Source organism: Ips typographus, linkage group LG5 (genome assembly GCF_016097725.1).
Source record: "Ips typographus isolate SLU linkage group LG5, UJ_Ityp_2.0, whole genome shotgun sequence".
NCBI classification, from domain to species: Eukaryota; Metazoa; Arthropoda; class Insecta; order Coleoptera; family Curculionidae; genus Ips; species Ips typographus.
Window position 1 is genome coordinate 14102903 of NC_138426.1, and position 22389 is coordinate 14125291.

General features: G+C 35.6%; 4 protein-coding genes and 1 long non-coding RNA gene across 7 annotated transcripts; 2 read left to right on the top strand and 3 right to left on the bottom strand.

The window, feature by feature from the left end:
• Positions 1–1050: 1050 nt before the first annotated feature.
• LOC145729186 (uncharacterized) lies at positions 1051–4793 on the top strand. Of its 2 annotated transcripts, XR_014178293.1 has the most exons (4): positions 1051–1597; positions 2605–3966; positions 4014–4539; positions 4603–4793. It is a non-coding gene; the product is annotated as an uncharacterized LOC145729186 (long non-coding RNA). The 2 variants fall into 2 exon arrangements; XR_014178292.1 differs by having other exon boundaries at positions 2605–4539.
• A 5713-nt stretch (positions 4794–10506) lies between these two features.
• Positions 10507–12735, bottom strand: LOC145729180 (inward rectifier potassium channel irk-1-like). The gene is made up of 5 exons (XM_081979844.1): positions 12409–12735; positions 11933–12219; positions 11627–11880; positions 11322–11578; positions 10507–11262 (listed from the first exon to the last, which is right to left on the bottom strand). Exons 1-5 carry the CDS (start codon positions 12510–12512, stop codon positions 10971–10973), a joined length of 1194 nt encoding a protein of 397 aa, XP_081835970.1. The 5' UTR covers positions 12513–12735; the 3' UTR covers positions 10507–10970.
• Positions 12736–13046: 311 nt separating this feature from the next.
• LOC145729183 (18 kDa learning-associated protein of slug) lies at positions 13047–13604 on the top strand. Its single transcript, XM_081979846.1, has one exon. It carries the CDS (start codon positions 13185–13187, stop codon positions 13584–13586), a length of 402 nt encoding a protein of 133 aa, XP_081835972.1. The 5' UTR covers positions 13047–13184; the 3' UTR covers positions 13587–13604.
• peng (Pumilio and CPL domain-containing protein penguin) lies at positions 13582–16009 on the bottom strand. The gene is made up of 6 exons (XM_081979838.1): positions 15263–16009; positions 14672–15211; positions 14436–14612; positions 14150–14381; positions 13870–14087; positions 13582–13818 (listed from the first exon to the last, which is right to left on the bottom strand). The coding sequence occupies exons 1-6, from the start codon at positions 15824–15826 to the stop codon at positions 13645–13647; spliced, it is 1905 nt and encodes a 634-aa protein (XP_081835964.1). The 5' UTR covers positions 15827–16009; the 3' UTR covers positions 13582–13644.
• A 157-nt stretch (positions 16010–16166) lies between these two features.
• Fem-1 (protein fem-1 homolog B) lies at positions 16167–22169 on the bottom strand. 2 transcript variants are annotated; one of them, XM_081979835.1, is made up of 9 exons: positions 21906–22169; positions 21039–21222; positions 20601–20812; positions 20206–20546; positions 19914–20150; positions 19598–19856; positions 17545–17762; positions 17269–17492; positions 16167–17214 (listed from the first exon to the last, which is right to left on the bottom strand). In XM_081979835.1, the coding sequence occupies exons 1-9, from the start codon at positions 22029–22031 to the stop codon at positions 17027–17029; spliced, it is 1989 nt and encodes a 662-aa protein (XP_081835961.1). In that variant the 5' UTR covers positions 22032–22169; the 3' UTR covers positions 16167–17026. The 2 variants fall into 2 exon arrangements, with proteins under 2 accessions (XP_081835961.1, XP_081835962.1); XM_081979836.1 differs by having other exon boundaries at positions 19628–19856; positions 21906–22168.
• Between the last annotated feature and the right edge of the window lie 220 nt (positions 22170–22389).

The window sequence follows — 22389 nt, forward strand, 5'->3', positions numbered from 1 at the left end:
TTTTTTTTTCACTTTAAATAAAAAGATTGTTTTTGTCTTCTGATGAGTATCCTCAAGTTTGGAGTTAACTTCAACTGGTAGAGAAGTAGAATCTAAGACAATCATGCGGTTTTATTACAAAACTGCTTGCCATTCTTACTACAAATACACAATTGTAGATCACATAATCTCGAGACTGTATAAGTCCGGAAGACGCCGATGCATTATCTCTTCGATTGCATTATTGACGTTCCCGTCCATTACGGACGTTCTCATGCATGCAATACCAAAAATACGCGTTTGTCTGTCCTAGTCAATGTACAGTTAGACGTGTATTTGACCAATTAAATTTTTGGTTTGCCCCAGACAGAGGCGTTGAATAAATGTTCCAATGGTTCTGATCTAACTGTTCTCTCGAGAGATAATATGCCAAAGTTGGTTAGCGCGCCTACCGGTCGCTTCTAAAAGCAGTACCTGACGTCAGTGGGACCAACGTAGGCAGTACTCCTCTACGACCGGTAAAGGTGTTATAAAAACCATCAGGCATACAGATATAAACGACCAGTTATTTTGTCTTGCAAAATCATCTTGTTTCATGTATGATGGCGCTTGATGATGTCCCATTAGTTTGATTGAAGTGTGTTTGACACAAATTTTGAAAAATATTCTTTTAAATGTCCAAAAGGACCGATGTCTATAAGAACAAGCACCAAAGTGTGGCAGAGCAAAGCCGTAAAGTGTCAACCAGTTTGTTGAAAACAAAATGCAAAATTCAAACTGCAATTTGAACCGTTAGAGAAAAAGTTTGTGATTGGTCAAAAAAAGCACATTGTTTTTGTATAACTAACAGAACTCTCAGTTTTTGGCTTTTTCATTTAATGGTGGGTAGATACTGATAAATTGAGTCATTAGGAGATGAATGCACCAACATGAGTTTTGGCCAGAATGGTCAAATCATGGTCATAATAACCTGTAAAGTAAAAATACGCTTTTAAGAATGTCGAGTTTTTACCTATTGTATATGTCATAATAATGTCAAAATTCGTCATTAATAATTAAGCGTACCTTTCTTGTAATTTCCGTAACCACCACGCACTTTTCCAACCATTTTCCACCAATTTTCTGTACGTAAAAAGTCCGTGTCACTCACGCTTTAACTATCCGCCGCGGCCATTTTGATTTACTACCGATGGCGTCTACGTCAGCTGACCAATGGCGTTTGTGCACGGCCACCTTGATTGCTATTGACTTATTGGAAACTGACAGATTGTATTGTTTACGTTATGATTCAAAAGTCACGTGACCTCTATCTCATTTTATAATCATGATGTCATGTGATTTTTAGATCAGAAATCATGGATCGAAAGAATACGACTCGGATATATCCGACCAAAATCGAAATTTTCAAAATTCGTTTTTATTTTTTTTTCTAATATATTTGATGATGATATTACCTAAAATTAAATGACACTTTACTTCCTTCCTCTACAACCATCATCAATTATTATTCTTATTGACGCCATTTTTTCAGATTAGCAGCTTCCAGCTTGCTGCTTTTTCTTGACCAATCACAAACTACGAACACTACTCTAGTCGAGAGACATCAACAGTCAATTAGGTGAGAAAAATGTATTTTTATTGACTTGTTTGATGACATTTTCAACACATTGTTAATGTTAAATCGTCCTGTCATAAATATGCGAAATAATTTTTAAGATTCCACCTTTAAAGGCAATTTGACCCACATTACAACTATGGTAACTGTCATAAAATTCCGTTTTTCGCAAATTTCCTACAACTACACCCACTTTTTTAACAGTAAAATCAATAAATAGTGATGCCAACATAATTTTCTTGACAAGTAGGTGTTGTCATACCGTAATCACATAATTTCACCCAAATTGAGAGGTGCATTATTGTCTAATAATACTTATATTACAAGAGGAGTCGAATTTGCACTTTCATTGTCTTGTTTAATTGGTGAACAGTAATTTGATTGTTAGAAAAGATTGTTGCAACAACCTGAATGATTCATCTCGTATTAGTAACAAAACAAGTTTTGTACCATAACAGAAATTTATCCCTCGTTTTGGTAAATTTAAGAGGATTATATGACTCATTCGAATCTACTTAATTCTCGAAAGCCAAACCAGAAATTAGCGTAATTTTATTGGCACACAAAAACCGTGGGTGTGCACGCGGATATTTCCATGTTTTCCGTCTTCAATTCGAAACTGCATTCAGCTTCAGTATAATCCATTCATTTTTACGTTTATTGCTAATGCCCACGAAGCCTTCGCAATGCAATTACACGAAAGCTCACTAATTGTTGATTATTGGTAGATTTTATGTACTAGTTGTGGTGTACAGACAAAGCAATTACGCTAGCAACGTCTGATTTGCATTTCACGCACTAATAAGTGTAACTTGAGAAAAATCAGGTACAGCTCCTTTTGAGTAATTTTTTAGCAAAATAAAACTTAACCTCTAGTAACAGTATGACAGACGAAACGATCATGTGTTCTCATTTTTTCATACATAAGGCCATACTCATGCATTTCCTTATACGGCGTTTCAATGTCGCCTAACCAAGTACGTCTCGTATATGTTACGTTTTACTTTCAGCGGCTGGTATATTTGCCACAGATACAGTTTTCTATTGGAAGGAAAATTCTTAATAGATTCTCACGTATATGACGTCAAAGATTCCCGTAGAAATGTTTTGATGCACCTGCGATGAACTGTCGACGAAGGAAACGATGCTGAGTGCCTGCACGTCCCTACTGCCACCGCAGATAACAGGATGGTGAATAGGAACGGTTTCGTTCATGAACTGATAGAATCTCAGGAAATATTGCACCATTCCTAGTTGGGTTAATTTAACAATGTACGTGGCTGTTTTCCTACAATAAGTTTAATTTTCTTGTAGGAACATCTCTAAATTGGCTTTTTACGAATTCGTGATAACTGATATGTATCAAATGTAGGAGTGTGTTTGGTTTTAAAAGTAACAAATCAACGTCTCCACGTGACATTATTGAGATTTTTCAACCAGAGAACATGTGACGTTCTGTCAAATGACGTCCTCAATTCTCTCTACTACTATTTTGATAATTATTTTTTAACATCAATTGTTTTTATTTGTAATCTTGTTAACATTTGAACTTTGACAGATGCAAATTCTTTTTTTTAGGGTCACATGAATTTTGACATCTTAAATTTGCCGTTCTGAAACCTTTTCAAGTTCAAAACTGCATCACTTGAGGTCACGTGACTGTTTTAATAATTTCAAAACTCAATATTTTTCATTTTAAACTTTGACAGCTTAAATTCGACGTCTCAGACAATTTACAAGTTAAAAACTGTATTTAATAGAGTCAACAGGCTCTGTATCATCATTTGACAGTGCGTCACATGGTCATTCTGTTGTAAATGGCAATAATATCACGTGAACCAATGTCATGTGACCTGGAGAGATTATTTTCAAGACGCTTTTTGTAATAAAATATTCTGTATTACTTTCGCAAAATTGCAAGACTGTATTATAACATTGTGTTACATCCATGTAATCTGAAAAAATGGCGTCAATAAGAATAATAATTGATGATGGTTGTAGAGGAAGGAAGTAAAGTGTCATTTAATTTCAGGTAATATCATCAAGTATATTAGAAAAAAAAAAACTTGTAATAAAAACTGATTTCTGATCTAAAAATCACATGACATCATGATTATAAAATCAGATAGAGGTCACGTGACTTTTGAATCATAACGTAAACAATACAATCTGTCAGTTTCCAATAAGTCAATAGCAATCAAGGTGGCCGTGCACAAACGCCATTGGTCAGCTGACGTAGACGCCATCGGTAGTAAATCAAAATGGCCGCGGCGGGGATAGTTAAAGCGTGAGTGACACGGACTTTTTACGTACAGAAAATTGGTGGAAAATGGTTGGAAAAGTGCGTGGTGGTTACGGAAATTACAAGAAAGGTACGCTTAATTATTAATGACAATCTCCTAAGGACTCAATTTATCAGTATCTACCCACCATTGAAAAAGCCAAAAACTGAGAGTTCTGCTACTCATACAAAAACTGGTCAGAAATCATCCACAAAGTCACATAATTAGAGTGGCAATAAAGCAAACAGCAGGTGCCTTCGAAAGATTGAAGCGCCCGTTTGCACACACACACACTTACGACCTTAGAACGCGACTTGGGGTCGACGTGAATGAATTTGTGAAAGTTGAAGAAGGCCTTTATTCGGCCGACTTCTAAATATGGCAGATAAGCACAAGAGACCGCTGTTTTGTAACTATTATCGTAATTATGCTCGATTATTGCTGCCGGTCGTGTAATAAAAGTGTCTTATTAAAATCAATTTAATTACGTATAATGAACCAGATTCTTTGCAGATGCAGGTTACTGAGAACTCCAATCTCGATACCGGGTAATTAGTGATTATTTTTGCCCGGTTGAAAGTGAAAAGAACGAAGGATTTGTACCTGCACTAACTTAACGAGTCTGTTGCGGCGGTATTGGAGAGGGCGGAAAATTATTTGCAGGTAAATTGAATTAAAAAATTTAACTACTCTAGTAGTGATGATGAAATTTATTTCTTCCAACAGGAAAAGGTTATTCGTTACTCGGTTTATGACGACGTACAGTTTGAAATTATCCGCCTTTCTAAATCGTAAATGAGTCGGTGCCCAAGGCGACCACTCTGATCGCAGAGGTGTTAACTAAATGCCGATATAATGTAACGATATGCATAAATCCTTAATAGTTACTTATAAAATAATAAACTTTTAGAAATTAACTAATATGGTTCATTTTTTTTCCCCTGGCGGTTACGTCATCAAGTGCTCCGCCATATTGAAATTTACGCACGTCATTTATTACAAGCTAGGCTATCCATCTTTTTAATCACCTGTTTGGACGTTGCCGTATTGACAAATTCCTCCTTTAAACCTCACAATATCTTTCATTAAGCAATTATAAATAAAAATGAGAAAACTATATTGTTTTGAAAAAAAAACATTCTAAGAATCTCACATGTTTTGCATGCAATAAATGCTTTTTTTTTGAAATCTGTATAATTCATCGGTCCGTTTATTACTGCAACCAACAATACACCAGGTTCACATCTGCTCGTGGAAGATGTGGCAACATAGAGCATAGTCCCAACTGACAGTCGGCTAAACATTTTGAGGTTAGGAATTTTAAAAAGTTGAAAAACACCAAAAACTACAAACAGAAGAAATAAAAACTTAATTTAGGGTTGTTTAAGTTTATTAATTAGTGTTGTTATTGCGAGACCTTCGTAGAATTTAAGATTTTTCTTCACCAAACTGGAAAACTTGCAACATTTGGTGGTAAACAAAGGCGGAAAGTTCCAATCAAACTTTGGCTTGGGAACAACAACCACACAACCACCGTTTGGCCGATCCGAAAATGAGTAACCCTAGTGAAATCGGACTGGTTTTGACGTTATTAGCTGTCAAAGTGACAGATTAACAATAATGCATCTCAAACGTTTTTTATCGAAACAAAACGAGTGAAGGGTGGTTTTTGACTAATTTTAGAGCGCCCAATCCATTGGTGAAATCACTTTTTTGATATCTCCACAAATAACCCGGAAATCGCCAGTGTCTCGAATTGAGTGACAGTTACTGTCATTTTGACAGCTGGAATGGATTCCCCGTCCCCAAATTAGTCGAAAATGAGTACCATTAAGTCTAGTGAAATCGGACTGGTTTTGACGTTATTAGCTGTCAAAGTGTCCGGAACAAAACGAGTGAAGTTTGTTCTTCTCGCGCCAGGATACAAAATTAAAAATAAGCGAGCCTCTTGGAAAACGGAGGCGTGGCCAGAATGCGATGATGGACGGAAGGACACGATGGTTTCCGGATTCCCAAATTCCACCGTGCAAGAGAGAAAACAACACACTGACAGATTTCCGATAAGTCAATAGCAATCAAGGTGGCCGTGCACAAACGCCATTGGTCAGCTGACGTACTGACGTAGACGCCATAGGTAGTAAATCAAAATGGCCGCGGCGGATAGTTAAAGCGTAAGTGACACTGACTTTTTACGCATAGAAAATTGGTGGAAAATGGTTGGAAAAGTGCGTGGTGGTTACGGAAATTGCAAGAAAACTACGCTTAATTATTAATGACGGGCTGATTTGCCTATATGAGCAACACCACCCGAATACGGAAGAAGATCGATGATTGTCTAAGGCGTTGATTATTAATTAGTATTTGAGGAGATACGTAATTTTGAATATCCTCTTCCTCAGTAAGTTTATCAGTTAGATGTATGCAGGTATGAAAATTTAAAAATTATACAAAAACTCAATTTGGCAATCAATGCTCCTGACAAAGATGATAAAATCGTGACGATATCTACCGAAGCTAATGTGACGTCATTTAAGAGTTGATCACATGATATAAATCAGAGTTTTTCTTAAAGTAGTCACGTGACCAACAAGTTGTTTCGATCCTTGTCAAGAGCATTGATTTTTAATGGTTAATTCTCTCTCCTTATTATTAGGCACTCCAATGAAATGTCAAAAACAGCTGATTGAAACTTGAATACATAGAGTTTTACCTTAGTAAGACTTTCAGTTGATATTTCATAAAATGCTTGCCAAATTCATAGGAAAGTGTGTTTTAATGGTCGTGGTTGCCCTTCCAAAAGTTTCAATCAGCTGTAGGTATTTAATTTTATTGGAAACTCCAAAAAAATTGACCCGTAATACTATACAAAATGTTGACAAACCAAAAGATTTCTACATTTTTTAAACACTCGGTATAACAAAAAAGTTACACAATAGTAGGACAGATGTTCTTTCATTAGTAACAAATAAACGCCATCAAACGAAACCAACCTCTTCCTAAATTGGGTGTAGCCATTATTATTTAACCGGCAATATTATTTGATGTCTGTCTGTACTAATACAGATAGTAAATTGGCTAACTTCTTGCCGTATCAAGGTTGCTGCGCTAAATTAGCATATTGTTGTAATTAATAAGTTTAATTTATTTTATTGGATGTCCATTCAAAGAATCTGATGTGCATTGATAGATTCCATTGACCCTGGACCACCGTCGCGGATATTAAAACGCCTCTTTCACAGCTTCATTCTAATTCAAATCATATGTTGTATCTCATCAAATCGTATCATAATAACTTTTTTATTGTCATTTTGTGGGACGTAAAAAGTTTGCATTGGGGTTCAGAACCGAAAGGTAAACGTCTTGACCTCCACGCCAAAGTTAGGTAAACAAAGGTATGTGCTTTAGGAATTATGTAATTTACTATTGTTTAAAGGTCAGTTCGAATATTTTTCGAGTACGGTAGCTGAATTCAATATCTATTGTGGTCTAAGTGGCAAAAAACAATGCGGCTTTAAATTTCGCTCTCCTATTGTGCCATTGAACGCTAGTAAATTGTAACACTCGAAGAATTTTTGTTTTGCGGTGAAAACCTGAAATTTGCAATATCAACTATGTATTCAATGGTGTACGAAAAGGTTTAGATAAGCGTAAAACTGCATTATAGATTCATATTATTAATCCAATTTGACTTGGTAGTAGACAAATAAATGTTGCATCCCAAACTCAATTTGGATAACAAATGCACTTTCAGTTTGTGGGTAACTTAATTGGTTTGATACAGTCATGCTAAGTCTACAATGTGCAGCACTAAACCTAAGTTTAAGCACAGTTTAAGTTTAGTAGAAACAGCTTTCAGCTTGCTCATCACAAACTATCAAAAGGTCCGAGATAGTTAAGTTACACATTTACACAACTTAAACAAACTAAAAAATTAGTATAAGAATGAAATAATCATTATAATCAACATAGCTACAGTCTACAGTGCGTTTTGTATATGGAATTTAGGTCGCAATTATAAACGTAACTTTTTTGTATCATCGCTCAGCAATCAGTGATTTAGGTCAGTCAAGGCTTTGAATGACATGATCATATAATAAAAATACCGTACCATTTTCCGCACCGTTAACCATAAGTTTGTCAATAGAATTCTTTTAAAAGTATTGCTAATCCATGTTGATCTACTCTGAAACATTAATTGATGTTTGTAAATTTGATAATGGTTCATATTTTCTGCATTTTTCTATATACAGGTGTGGTAAATCCAAAACCGACCATAGGAAAACTGCGTAACGGACAGAGAAACGTACATTGTTGCATGCACGGGACTAAGACAGAAAACGAAAAAAATATCAAGTAGGCCATATTTTCAGCGCGCTGTTGCCAAACGCCAAGTTATTTTGTCGACGGTATTTGAGTGATACTTGGCGTTTGGCAACAGCGCGCTGAAAATATGGCCTACTTGATATTTTTTTCGTTTTCTGTCTTAGTCCCGCGCATGCAATAATGTACGTTTCTCTGTCAGTTGCACGGTTTTCCTATGGTCGGTTTTGGATTTACCACACCTGTATACTTTACCCACTACTGTTCACTTAAATGTTTTCAAATTAAAAATAACAAAAATTGGTTACATTGTTTGCTATGGTGTCAAAACACACGTCATTCTAGAGTAACGTAATTGAAACATTAACTATTTTTAACGTTGTTTTGCTTATAATATACTGCACACCAAACATTCGTCCCACGAACATGTTTGTGGTCACTTACATCGGAAAAACGGTAAAACCAGCAAAGCGCAAAAATGTGTTAAGTTAATGCAGCTTGTTATGTGTGCGTATTTATTTAAGTTTTAATTAGCGACTACATGGTAATTTTTAATTCGCTTGGAAGTTATTTCGGGACCAGGGTGACCATAAATGAGAGAGAACATCCTGCACATGTTTACAGGTCAAATTTAGGCTTTACAAACACCCTGTAGATTTCGGTTATTAAAATTTTACGTGCAGTGTCAAAAAGTGTCTATAAAAGGTTTAAGCATATTTTTATAATTTAGGAGGACATTTTCACCGACAAAATTAACATAAAGACTTTGCACTATCAAAAACGGTTAACTAACCTGGTAAATTCCTTAATTTAGAATCTTCAGAGTTTTAAGAATTCTGAGTAGTAAAAACGAATTCGTTTTGCATGATTAAGCAATGTAAATTCAAATTTTACTAGTTTGGCAAATCTATTTTGCTTCAGGCTGAAAACAGCCTTAAAGCATTAAAAACTAGTAAGTTTAGTAATTTTGAAATGACATTTTTAAGTCTAAGGAAAATGTAAAAATTGCTTTTAAAGTCTGCTATGCAACTTGGTGGACAGTCTTGAAACTCTATTATCCAAGCAGAAAGCAGTTTTAAAGCACTAAAAATAGTCGCAAAGTCACAATAACTAGAAAAGTTAATCTAACCAAGTCAATTTTCATGAACCTAATGCTAATATACTGTATGTAAGACTATTTTCAATGCTAAAATATTGAAATTTCTCTTCAAATTATGAAAACTTCCTTTAAATTCAAATTTTAAGCTTCTGGAGTCACTTTTTGATGTCCAAGTCAATTTTCAAAGTTTAGATGTGCGACTTTGTAGTAAAGACTAAAGAAAAAGTATTTTTTTATGTCTACAAGTCAATTTTCAATACTAGTCTTTCAATGTGTCTGAAAACTGGTTACAAAGTAAATTTCCAAGCCTCTGAAGTCAATTTTTAGTCTTTCAATTTGTCCGGAAACTTGTAGCATTTGCCCAAAAATCTTAGCACACAGTGAGTAGGTTGTGATTGGCCAAAAAAGCAACTTTCAGCTTGCTAGTTTTTTTTTGACCAATCACAAATGCTGTGATTTACACAAATACTGCACATGTAGACTTACCATAAAAATAACAAGTTTGACATTCTACTAACCACTCAATTAGAAATCAAAAAATAAAAATCAACGAGTGGTTACAAAACTACTTAGTACTTGTATTAAACTTATGCAATCCTTTGAACAAGACACAAAAGTGAACGATATGTCAATCACAGTCTACAAAAGATGGAAAGGAGAAGATTCGTTGTGACAATAACGTCGCAAATTCCGTGCACATTCTGAGCGAATTTTACGGCAGTAAAAGCAACAAATTTCAGAATAAAACTTACCGGGCACACAAATATCGCATACGTATGTAAATATATACGGCGTTTACAACATAAAGAGGCAATAAAAGCGAAATCGCGACAACTCAAGCCCGCATATTATCCTGCACCGATCGGAACCACGATCCACTGAAAACCGTCGATTTCGTCTCCTGCTCAACTTAGAAACTCTGCAGGTGACGATCGGAAGAAGACTGATCTAGTGGAAACGGCTAAGTGCAAAGGCGGCAGTGACGGCCGCGTCCTACTTAACTTTCAGAAGTTGATTGTTGTTATGCCTTATTCTTCGATCGGTTCTTAAATCAATGATCTACCGCTTTTTTGGTATGCTGACGCCGCTTTTTTCGCCGGTTGATCACTATCTAAGCAGATTTGATCAACACCTGTTCAGAACGTTGAAGACCGCAAAATTGCCCAAAATCAAACAATCATTAATCAATGTTGTCAATAAACAGCAATAAACGAATGTGAATATCGTTATTATTTAAGTACTTAAGACACTTACGGTTTGAACAGGATGTTGCAGTATAAATTATGTCGAACAGTAACAGAAAAATTATACTTTCAATACATCCGGTAATATCAAAGAAGTAGTTACTTTATAACAGATTTTGAAATTCTGCTTAGTACGTCATATTAGCAAAACATAGAAATTCTTTAAGGAGTCTTTTGTACTCCTTAAAGAATACAAATGCCCACAGTACTAGTATTACTCTAACATACAGTGCAGTATTTGCGTAAATCCTGAGTACAGTTGGGAGATTTTGTGATTGATCAAAAAAAAAAACAGCTTCCAACTTGATTTACGCAAATACTGCACTATTATGCACACTATTTGGTCTTCATTCATCTTTGTCTATCTCTACCTATCATTGCACAGCAAATCTCAAATTTACTAGTAACACAAACTCGCATTTTTACAAAAATTACGTGATCGCATTGCTGTTAGTGCATTCCATCTTTCCCGATTGAGCATAACTATTCATTTGTGCCTGCAAATGGCTCAACATCTCCGCACTGCATAACGGCACTTCTTGTGGAACAGTTTGGTGGAATAGTTTCTTGTTAACTGTGTATTCTCTCTTGTCGAAATTGTATTCCAAACACTGTTCAAACTGGTATCCCCACATAATTTCTTTGTTGAGAAAAGACGTTTGGCTTGTCGTGGATTTGCCAGTTTTTAGGGAGCTTCCCGACACCACCACCACAACTTCCAGTCTAAAAGTATGAATCTAACTGATTGAGATTGTTAGAAGCAGAAGAGAAATTGTAAATACTTTTCCGTCATCAGTTCGTCGGGTGATATGGTCCAAAATGGACTTTTAGGGCCAATTTCGTGTATCAACTCTACTGGCCAGAACAACATTCCAAATGGTAGAATTTCCAGCTCTGTGATGTAGTTAACAGTGATTGTACCATCATCATTTACTTGGTCTTTGATTAGGAACATGCGAACGTTAGTGTTTACTTTATGTTTTCCATCTCTGTCGTTAATTCGTGTCACTAAAGACATTTTACCATTCCTTAAAGAGATCTGAACCACAATTTGGTTGCGTTTGATCACTTTCAGTATGGTACTTACCACCGCTTTTTTCGTAAACATATGTTCGTGCAACCGTCGCTCTTTAGGCCGGTTCATTTTGGCGTAAACCACCGATATAAAAGCCCCATCTATGAGAATATTGATGACAGTACTGTAGGTTAATACCACGAAATACAGACTGCACTCTTCAGTGGGATGAACGTAACCATAACCGGTGGTTGTGATGGTTTCAATACCCAACATAAAGAAATTCCACATGTTTTGGATGCCTTTTACGCATGGTCTACTAGTTTCTACCAAAAATTGCTCAGTAGCATATAAGTTTTAACATTTCACTGTACTTACCATCTTTTCTTTCAAAATCTCCACTAATCCAAGCATCAAGGTAAAACAGAGCTCCACAACTAAGGTAAGCTAACACGTTGATCAAAGATACGGTGAGACTTAACCATCGCCATTGCATATCCACCAAGGTATTCCACAAGTCTTTGGCGTACTGAAGGGATTTTTGGGGTATTTTCTTGAAATACACCCTCACCCTGCCACGTTTGCTTACCAATCTGCCACCGGATTTCCGGGATTGCGATAGGGTAAGTGGTGTATTGCGTCTCAAGGTGTAATTTTTATTATTACTGAAAATAATCAAAATAACAATCAATAGTGGAAAATATGTTGAAAACATATGATATATTTGCACCAAAAGTGTTACATTCAAATTCTAACTTTGCTTGAATCTGCTATATTTTTGAACATCCAATCAATGTATATTATGTATGGAACACCCTGTATACATGCTAATAAAGATACAAAAAAATGCTTACCATCTGGTGCTATCTTTGGTTCGTAGAATAACTGGAAAATCAATTTTCTTACTAGTTTCTGATGAATCAAAAAATTGTAGTAAAGTATCTTGGTCGGTCGTCATTATTTTTTGTTTCTGGAGTCTAGTAGAAGTACAATACACTTTTTGAACACAATACAAAATTATACAGAAGATATTTGTATAAAAATGATAAGGACTTTGAAAGTTGATTTTGGGATTTCAGGTAACGGCGTTGTTAATGGAAAAACACTCGGTTTATTGAACGTTTACTTTATCAACGTTAAACTTAGCATGTTAAATCTTGTAGCATTATTACCAGACTATAAACAGCTCTAAATACACATCAAAAAGAAGGAAGTGTAGGAAATAACAATGTTTCCAGCCGCAATTATTGGCGCCTTGAGGATTTAAAAGTAGATTATACATGTATGTTTATGCACTTTGTTGACACGTGCGTTTATGGTAAGATTGGTAAGTAATTAATTCATAAATAATAGTTTAATTTTAATACCAAGTACAACACACTTTGTACTTCTTATACCATACCATACCTAGTATGACATAAGTGCAAAAAAGTATATGAATATCAACCAACAGAAAAGAAGATATAACTTACAAAAGAAGACCTAACCTAACCTCACTTTCATTTCAAAATGCGTGTTGTATCATTATGTTTCCTTTAAGTGCTACCTTTTAGACTCTTTCTTATTATTACTACGTTCAGTTAGTAGAAAACACTATACAATCCATTGCTTTATTTAAATTAAACCAGAGATGGCAAAAAGTATCCGCAGCAAATGGAAGAGAAAGTGCAGAGCAGTAAAACGCATCCGTTACGGTGAGAAAGAACTGGACCGTCTCAAAAAAGTATTGGCCAACGATCCCCTGGCCAAAAATATCATCCGAGATGTGGAACAGGAGCAGAAGGAAGGTAACAAGGTCCCGGAATCGGTTATTAATGTGGAGTCAGCCTCGACAGAACAAGAACAAACCAGTTCAATGGACATTGATGAGATCAAGAAAGAATTTAACCCAAAGACGCTACGAGACAAGAATGGGGCCTTTCCAGTCTGGCTGCACCCGCGCAAAATTAAAAGTACCAAGAAAAATAAGAAGAAAAAGGGGAATAAGAAAGGGGGTAGAGTAACTAAGAGTAGACAAAGTACAAAAGTTTAATAAAGTTGATTTTATTAGGTTCCTGGTTTTAATATCCTTTTATAAATAACTTAGGTTATTAACAAAGTTTCTTTATTAATATTTTTGCTCCTGTAGTTGATTGGGAGGTCAACAACTTATTGTAGGGCTTCAGTTTTTCTTTCAAGGTTTTTTGAATTTTTGTGTCCCCACAGTTCTCCCAAACTGCCACCAACAGGAAACAACCACGGTTGATTTTCAACCATTTTTCCAACTAAAATTAAATATAATTAGCTATTACCTTGATAAGTTTCAAAATTATTACCAGGTCACTATCCAGATGTTCCACTATAACAGAACTAAAAGTCGGTTTGTGTTGCTCAAATGCCACTTTATCATGTTGAACTAGCTTCTTTAAAACTGTATGAAGACCTGCATGCTCCATACCATATATTTCATTTTCTCCTTCTGTAATTGTCCAGTCCTCTTCAGTTATACACTCAGCCACCCTCACTAAGACCTCTTTTAAAACATTACCAGAACCTGTAAATTACATTTATTAATAAAGGCTTGTACAGCAGAAATTCTATATTGTTGTAAATTACCAGCTTTCACAATTGCAAGCATTTCAATGGCCAATGAACCATTTGACAGCCAAAACTGGCAATCTTCAATAATTAAATTGAGCAGAGTGTTAATGGCATATTGGAGGATTTCAGCCCTTCTAGTTTCAGCAGGTTTTTTGCTGTTAGAGGCCTCGCGGCCTGATGTTAATTGTTGAATGAATTGTGGATGGTAAACTGTAGAATCTGCTGAGGCAACCAACCACAATAATACCTGTAAATGTTATTGAGGTTTAGAGATTATTTTTATTGGTTTTTAAACACTTACCTTACGTCCATACTCATCAACAGCTAAATCTTTAGCATTTTTCAACAATTCTACCAAAATAACCTTATGCAATAATACAGTATCATCAACAGAATCCAGCAAGCATATAACAGTGTGATGCCCAAACTCATGCTTAGACAACTCAATCAAATTCTCCTTTAGTGACTTCATTATAACCTTTAAAAGTAACAAATTAAATCAAATTTAAAGGTCATTCATTTATTTTGAGGGACAACCTTCTTATCTTTGGCAGTTCCATGCCAAATGCACTGCATTGCAGCTTTACTACCATCTCTACTGTTGCTTATAACCACAATGTGGGGGGCCAAATCACTTATTAATTCAGCTTTGTCACTTTCAGAGCATTCTTCTAAATATTGACTCAACACAGTTTGTACCAAACCAGAATCTAACAGTCCCTTAGCAATGACTTTTTTAATGTTTGATTTGCATGCACCCAAAGTAGCTGCTTTCATGCTTTCATTGTCTTTATAAGCATCTTTGATGTGTTTCACTGTAGGATCTTTAGAATTTTTGAACAAGTCTCCATAAAACTCTTGCACTAGCAATTGTTTCTGTTCTGGTTTGGCATAAGTGGAAAAGGCAAATTCAATAACTGGTGCACTTACAGTGTGACTAACTAGTTTTACTGCATGTCCTTTAAACTGATCTATTACTGCAGACCTGATGTCATCCTCACCATATTTTAACAGACGTTTCACACAGTAAGTGCCATATTTTGATTGTAACATTGTTATCACCACTGGGATTAGTTCCTACAATTTAAGTTATTAAATATCAATATTACAGATAAATGGTTTACTCACCTGGGATATTTGATGGACAACAATTTTGCTTGAGTATTTCAGAAGCCACTGAACAATTCTAGCAGTGTCATGTGCAACCACAAACTTGTCATAAGAGCCTTTTAGCAAACCGTGTAGTTGATTAATAACTTTGGTCCTCTCTTCATCATTCAGCAATTTCAATCTAAGTTTCTCACCCATTTTTTTGGCCTCCTGAATGCGATCGAAATTGTCCTTTGTTCTTCTTTTTATACGATTAATCCTCAGTTCTTTCTTTTCCTTTTTAAATTTATTCCAATCCTCAATTTTCTCTATGGCCTTTATGCCAGGATTTCCTTTTTTTGCAAACTTTCCTACGGTGAGTGATTTAGGCTTTGCACTTTTTGGCTTGGTGGGATCTGGTTTTTTGTCTGACTTCATAAACTTTGGGCCTCCATTAGTTTTTAGGTCTGGTTTGGCTTTTCTGGATTTCTGAGGATTTGACTCCTCGGTATTTTCTGTTTCTCTCTTTCTTTTAGCTGGTTTTGTTAAATCTTTACCTGTTGTAGGATTTTGGGGGTTTTTAGATTTTACTTTGTTGGCCATTGAAAGCTTGATATTATTTTAGAACTACAACTGTGACAAAGTGTGCTCAAAAATTACAAATGTAGTAGGCAAGGTTCTAGACAGAATCAAATTAAAGCTAAAAATAGTAGTTTTAAATAAATAGTCAATAATTGAAAACTGAAACCAAACGTGTATCCTACACTACAAACTGTTTTTTTTTTAGGTTAGGGTTAGGATAGGTAGGAGTAAAGAAGGTTAGGTTCTTTACTTCTTCTAAATAAAAGCATGCAGAGTTGCATACTTTGCATATCATGCGAATGCGCCAATTTTGAATTTACCTTTTTGATATTAATATTAATTATAATCTGAAACTCAAGTATTCATTTTGTTACATGTTTATTTACATTTACTGTACAACATTGCGATATACAATAATTATTAGATGACCTTATTAAATACAGTCTCAAAGAGTAAATCGCACAACATACATTATCTGAATCGTTAGAAATTTAAAAATTAGGCCTACGCTCTTACACATTAGCAGATTGAACACAGAAAAACAATAATAAAGAACCTGTGGCGCCTTCGTTTTGTCGCTCTGTTAAGCGGCCAGAACAAATATAATTTGACCAACTGTCATCAGAGCGTCAAAACGAAAGGGGACCCAGTGCTTTGACTCTGTTTTTTTAGCCTTGTTCTCTGTTGTCTCTAGACCACTCTTTGTTTTTGGGACAACTTGTTTACAAGCTATAAGCGTAAACAGCCAAGTTCTCAATCATATAAATAAATAATATTAAAAGTTGGACTAGAATACGTTGTATAAATGTATAGAAACAGCGAGAGATGAAATTAAAGTTTCTTTACAATATTTTGTCGACGATTATTTACAATAACTATACAGTTCCGACTCAAATCAAGATCTTTCACAAACTTAAGTTGAGCTATCACTTGATCTTTTTTAAATTAAGATAGGAACATGTAAAACGTAAAAGTATCACAATACACTTAAAGAAAATAGATCCAGGTACTTGCGTTCCAAGCTTTTGAACTCGTTTTGAGCAAATTAAAATGGACCGTATCGAGCAGTGACTAGCGCCAAAATCAGCATTTAAACTTAACTAAAATTGCAATAAACCCGAGTTTCATACAAAAAAAAAGTTAATAATAAAATCTGTAAATCGTTCAAAAATTATTAAAACGTCGCATCAGCAACTCCACCACGTCCAAGTTAAACTGCAATCATAAGGCATCGAGATCCTTTTTGTATTTCTCCCATCTTTCGATACCTTTGCCGTGAAGTTCAATGAAGTCTTCCAGACCGGACGGCACCAGGCCTCTGTACGGAATATTGTTGATTTTCACGGCATTGGCCGCTATACATTTGAGACTGATTTTTATTTGAGTCTTTAAGATTATTTCAGCCACACCTAATCATTAGTTTCAGATTAAAAATTTGATTGTTTGGTGTTAAGTTGACTTACCTGTTGAGGAAGCTTCGAGAGGAGTTTCTCCTTTATTGTTGACTATGTCAGTGTGCGCTCCATTCTCAGTGAGATCCGTTATAATCGAGTGTAAAGTTAGGAAATCGGAAATGGCTTTGTGATAGTTAACGATCACATGCAACGGCGTGTTACGGTCGTTATCCATAGCGTTTACGTTAGCTCCGCATCGGATCAACAGTTTCGTAGTTTCGGCACAAGGAAATCTACAATAAACATTTTCAGGACCAACTTTACCTTAACTCACCGGTAACTTACTTGCAAACGTCGTTGGTGTGAAAGTCGTCCACAGGAGTTTCGGCGTTACATGCCAAATGCAGCAAAGTTTGTCCGTTTCTTAAGGTGAGCTGTAGTCGATTCAGCGCAAAAACCATTCTTTGGACGTTAAACTTTTCTTCTTCATTGCATGTCTTCATTAGTTTTGTTAAAATAGTAAGCAAGTACAGGGTCGTAGTTAGGTTGCTTTCAATCTCGTCCTATTGACATTATCAAAATCGTTAACATGTCAGTATTGCACATACAATTAGTCGAGTAAAACACTCCAAAGTCAAATTGTTACGAAGCAAAAACTAAGACATAAGTAGATTGAATGATTAGTTTTAGAGAGAATTTTATACATATAACAGGTGCAACAAAATTGTTTTGCCTGGCACAAGCTTTCATTATAATTTGTTCAGTGTGCCAAAAACGTATGTCGGTGATTGAATGTGATATTGATCGATTGTCAAAATGACTATAGTTTTAGGTTATAAAGCTTAAGGCAGGAGCTACAATAAACTATAAAGTATATGACCAACCAAATCAATGTTTAGATACTAACAATTAAACAATTCTTACAAGGTTTAGGACACTTGTAGGGGACTTTGGCAATTTTTAGAAGGTTGCCAGTAACATTAAGAAATTTATGCAACTTTGAAAATGGTCCTAGAGGCCCTTGGCACTTTTAAGAAGGTTTTCAGTAACATTTTGAGGTCTATGGAACTTTCAAAATGGTTCTAAAGGCCTCTGGCAATTTAAAATAATTTTAAGAAGGTTTAAGACACTTGTAGAGGCCTCTGACACTTTTAAGAAGGTTTTACAGTAACATTTAGAGGTCTATGGAACTTTCAAAATGGTCCTAGAGGCCTCTGGCAATTTAGAACAATTCTGGGACTGTTTAAGACACTTGTAAAGGGCTCTGACACTTTTCAGAAGGTTTTCAGTAACATTTAGAGGTCTATGGAACTTTCAAAATGGTCCTAGAGGCCTCTGGCAATTTAAAATAATTTTATGAAGGTTTAAGACACTTGTGGAGGCCTCTGACACTTTTAAGAAGGTTTTCAGTAACATTTAGAGGTCTATGGAACTTTCAAAATGGTCCTAGAGGCTTCTGGCAATTTAAAACAGTTCTGGGACAGTTTAAGACACTTGTAAAGAGCTCTGACACTTTTAAGAAGGTTTTCACTACATTTAGACGTCTATGGACCTTTCAAAATGGTCCTAGAGGCTTCTGGCAATTTAAAACAGTTCTGGGACAGTTTAAGACACTTGTAAAGAGCTCTGACACTTTTAAGAAGGTTTTCACTACATTTAGACGTCTATGGACCTTTCAAAATGATCCTAGAGGCCTCTGGCAATTTAAAACAGTTCTGGGAAAGTTTAAGACACTTGTAGAGGGCTCTAGTACTTTTTACAAGGTTTTCAGTAGCATTTAGAAATCTATGGCACTTTCAAAATGGCCCTAGCGGATTCTGCCATTTCAAATTAAGCAGGTTCTTCAAGCCACTTTTTACTAAAAATAGTCTATAAAAATTTGTTCTTTTTCACTAAACCTGAACAGCATTTTTGACGCAGAACTACTCTATTTAAGACGACCTGAGCTGTTTACTTATGAAACTGATAAAAACGTCAAAATACCCCGGGCATTAATTGAACTGTCAAACTGACAACAGCTGGTAGTATGACGTTATCAAACACACATTTTTATTTGATCTTCCTGTTGTTTGAAGTCACTGAACAGAAAATAGATAAATTAAACCACAAAAAAAAGTTTTGAGACACCCTGTACTACATTTTTTAATCTTACTATTTATTTATTCTGAATAGGAATTTTGTAAAACTGCCAGAGACCTCTATAATTTTGTATAAACACATCAATGACATCTGTTGGCAACAAAAGCATTTACGTTGACACAAGTTATTGAGATTCGTAACGTTAATAATTTCGAATTTTTTTGGGATACATATCGGCGCATGCTAGTTAACTCGTACACTGCATTAATTATTTGACAAAACCACGTCATTATCGACTATCTACCACTCGAGTACTAACCAAGATTTTGTACATAAAACAGCAAATTACCATTACGGTTTCTGGCTCGTCTTTTGGTCCAGGCTGAGCCAATTTCTCCTTATTCCTCTCCAGTTCCACGATGGCGGCGGATAGAACCTCGATCACTTGCTCGTAGGTCACCTCAACGCCCACGTGCAACATTTGAGAAAAAACTTGCGCGAATCGCAACAGATCTTTGACCACTGAAATTTGGTTTTTCTGACGTAGTTTAAGGGCGTGCAGCCACAGTACGAGACATCTGAAACACCCACAAACGGTACAGTGAGCCACACTGTTGAGTGTTAAGGATTTTTACCGATCAAATCGCGCATTGTCCGCAAACACGGCGCCTCTATAAATAATAGGATGAGGCAGTTCGGGATTGAGGTCTCCTAAAATGCGTTCCCTGATAGTCAGCGATTCCATGTGTAAACTGTTGTTGTTAGCTTGGATTGCCTCTAATTCTGCTAAAGTTTGTGATTCTACCCAGTTTTCGTAGGCCGGTATTGGGGTTATTAGTTTCTTTTTAATTGGATTGTCTGGATCGCTATACCTACAATAATTAAACAAATTGCATTGTTGAGTCCCAAGTTTTTAAAGCTTCATACCTTAAAGCCATGGATCTATGCAGATATTTGTAAGCTTTCACAATATCGTAATTCTCCTTATCGTTAGCGTAGGAAGCTCCGAGTAGCTCTAGGGCCTCAATTTGCTCTTCCTTGCTAATTTCGGGCCTCTCCACTAAATATTCGACTACTTTATGACGCGTTCGTTCCGCTGCCGATTTAATAGGAGTCATTCCAGTGTAATTAGCATAACAAATAGCACCATAGTCTAACAACTCTTTTACTACGTCTACGTGGCCGCATTCGGCAGAAAAATGTAGAGCAGTAGCTCCGCAGAGAGCTCTTTCGTTCGGATTAGCACCGTTCTCTAAGAGAAAACTAACCTACGACGAATTTAACTAGGTAAGATTGATTAAAACCCTCACAAAGCCACTTACAATATCAATATGGCCTTTGTATGCTGCTATCATTAGGCAAGTGTTGTTGTACTTATTAGCAATGTGAATGTCAGCTTTATGTTGAGTGAGGTATGTTACTATATCGAGCCGTCCGTCAAAGCATGCTGCTCGTAAAGGGGTGGAATTAGTTTTTGTAGGGTGATTAACGTCCGCACCCGCTTTAACCAATTCTTTTACAATATTCAAGTGGCCTAAATAAAGATAATTGTCAAAAAAAAACAAATCAAACCCACATAAATGTTTTTTTAGTCACATTTATTCTACTAAAGCCGGCATGGAGAACGTGACGTTACGATGACGTAATTTGGCAAAACCATACTTTGACCAACTGTCAAATTACGTCATTGTGACGCCACATTTGATTCCGAGTCAGACTAGGGGAGGGAAAAACTTTTGGGGTACAATTATAAGTTTTACCTGCACATGCTGCACACCATAAAGCTGTCGCTCCTTCGATTACATATCCGTCAAACTTTACCACTCCTTCTTGTTCCAAATCCGGCTTGAATTTGGTTAATAGTATTTTAATTATCATATGATGACCGAATCTGGCAGCTGCCACAAGTGGATTGCACTCTTGACCATCCTCATCTGTTACATTCTGTAAAAAAAATATCACTAAAAACTGATAGTAGGACGAAATTATTTAATTATAGTTTATTACTTTAATAGTTTCCAACAGAAATTTTAAACTAAATTGTCAATGTCAAAAATTTACTAAAATGTCATCTTGAAACTATTTGGGCATCTGTCATCTGTCATTTATTAGTAATGTGATGTTGCCTAATCAAGCTGACTTCTATAATTAAGCCCTCCCTTTACCCCAGTCCTATAAAATCTTAAAATATTTGATATTATTCATATTTAAATGTCACATTTTGTTTACACTGATAGACAAAAGACTGAATTAGAGCCAATGTTAGTTGAAATTTAAACCTAATAAATTTTAAAATTTGGTTGAAAATCCCTACTTTTTCAAGTGACTTTAAATCAATATAGATTGCAATTATAAATGCAATTTTGTCCCAGAATAAATCTTTAACTCAAAATTTGCACTATAAATTACTGTTGACGTATGAACAAATGGGAAAGTATTTTAAATAATCATAACAGAAAAATATTCAAGGTTCCAGACAATTTGAAAAACGGCAATGACACCTCCAAGTGCGTCGTTTCTTTTTTTAAACAAAGACAACAGAGAAAACCGCCGTCTTTTGGAACAAAGACGGATTTGAGCGGTGTACGAAAAAAAACCTAAAAAAAAATCCTGTGTTTACTGTTTACCTCGTTTAATAATTGATTTGCCTCATTGGGGTCCATTTCCGCTAAGGCTGTGTACAAGGATAGGGGCATGCCGCTAGAAGCCGCATTGTACAGTTTATATTTTAACCGATCACGTTCTTCCGTCATTTTTATCACTTATTATTACTGCGTACTTTTCATAACAAGGTGCTATTTCCAACTGTTTGGGAAAACCGAACTCTGGAAAATTGAAAATAGAATTTGCATGAGAGGCAGGAAATCTTTGACGTAACAACAGCTGATCGAGGGGAGTGACTACGGTCCCGTACGTTTTGTACTTAAAGTCACGGAATTCTGTTATATCCACGACATGACCTGTCACAGTTTTTTTTTAAATTAATTAGTTAAAAAGCATTAATTATAAATAATATTATAACTAAGTTGAGATCTAACTTTTTATCCATTCTATGGTTTTTCATTAAATTTGTTACTTATACAATTATTTAATTAATCGAATATCTCACAT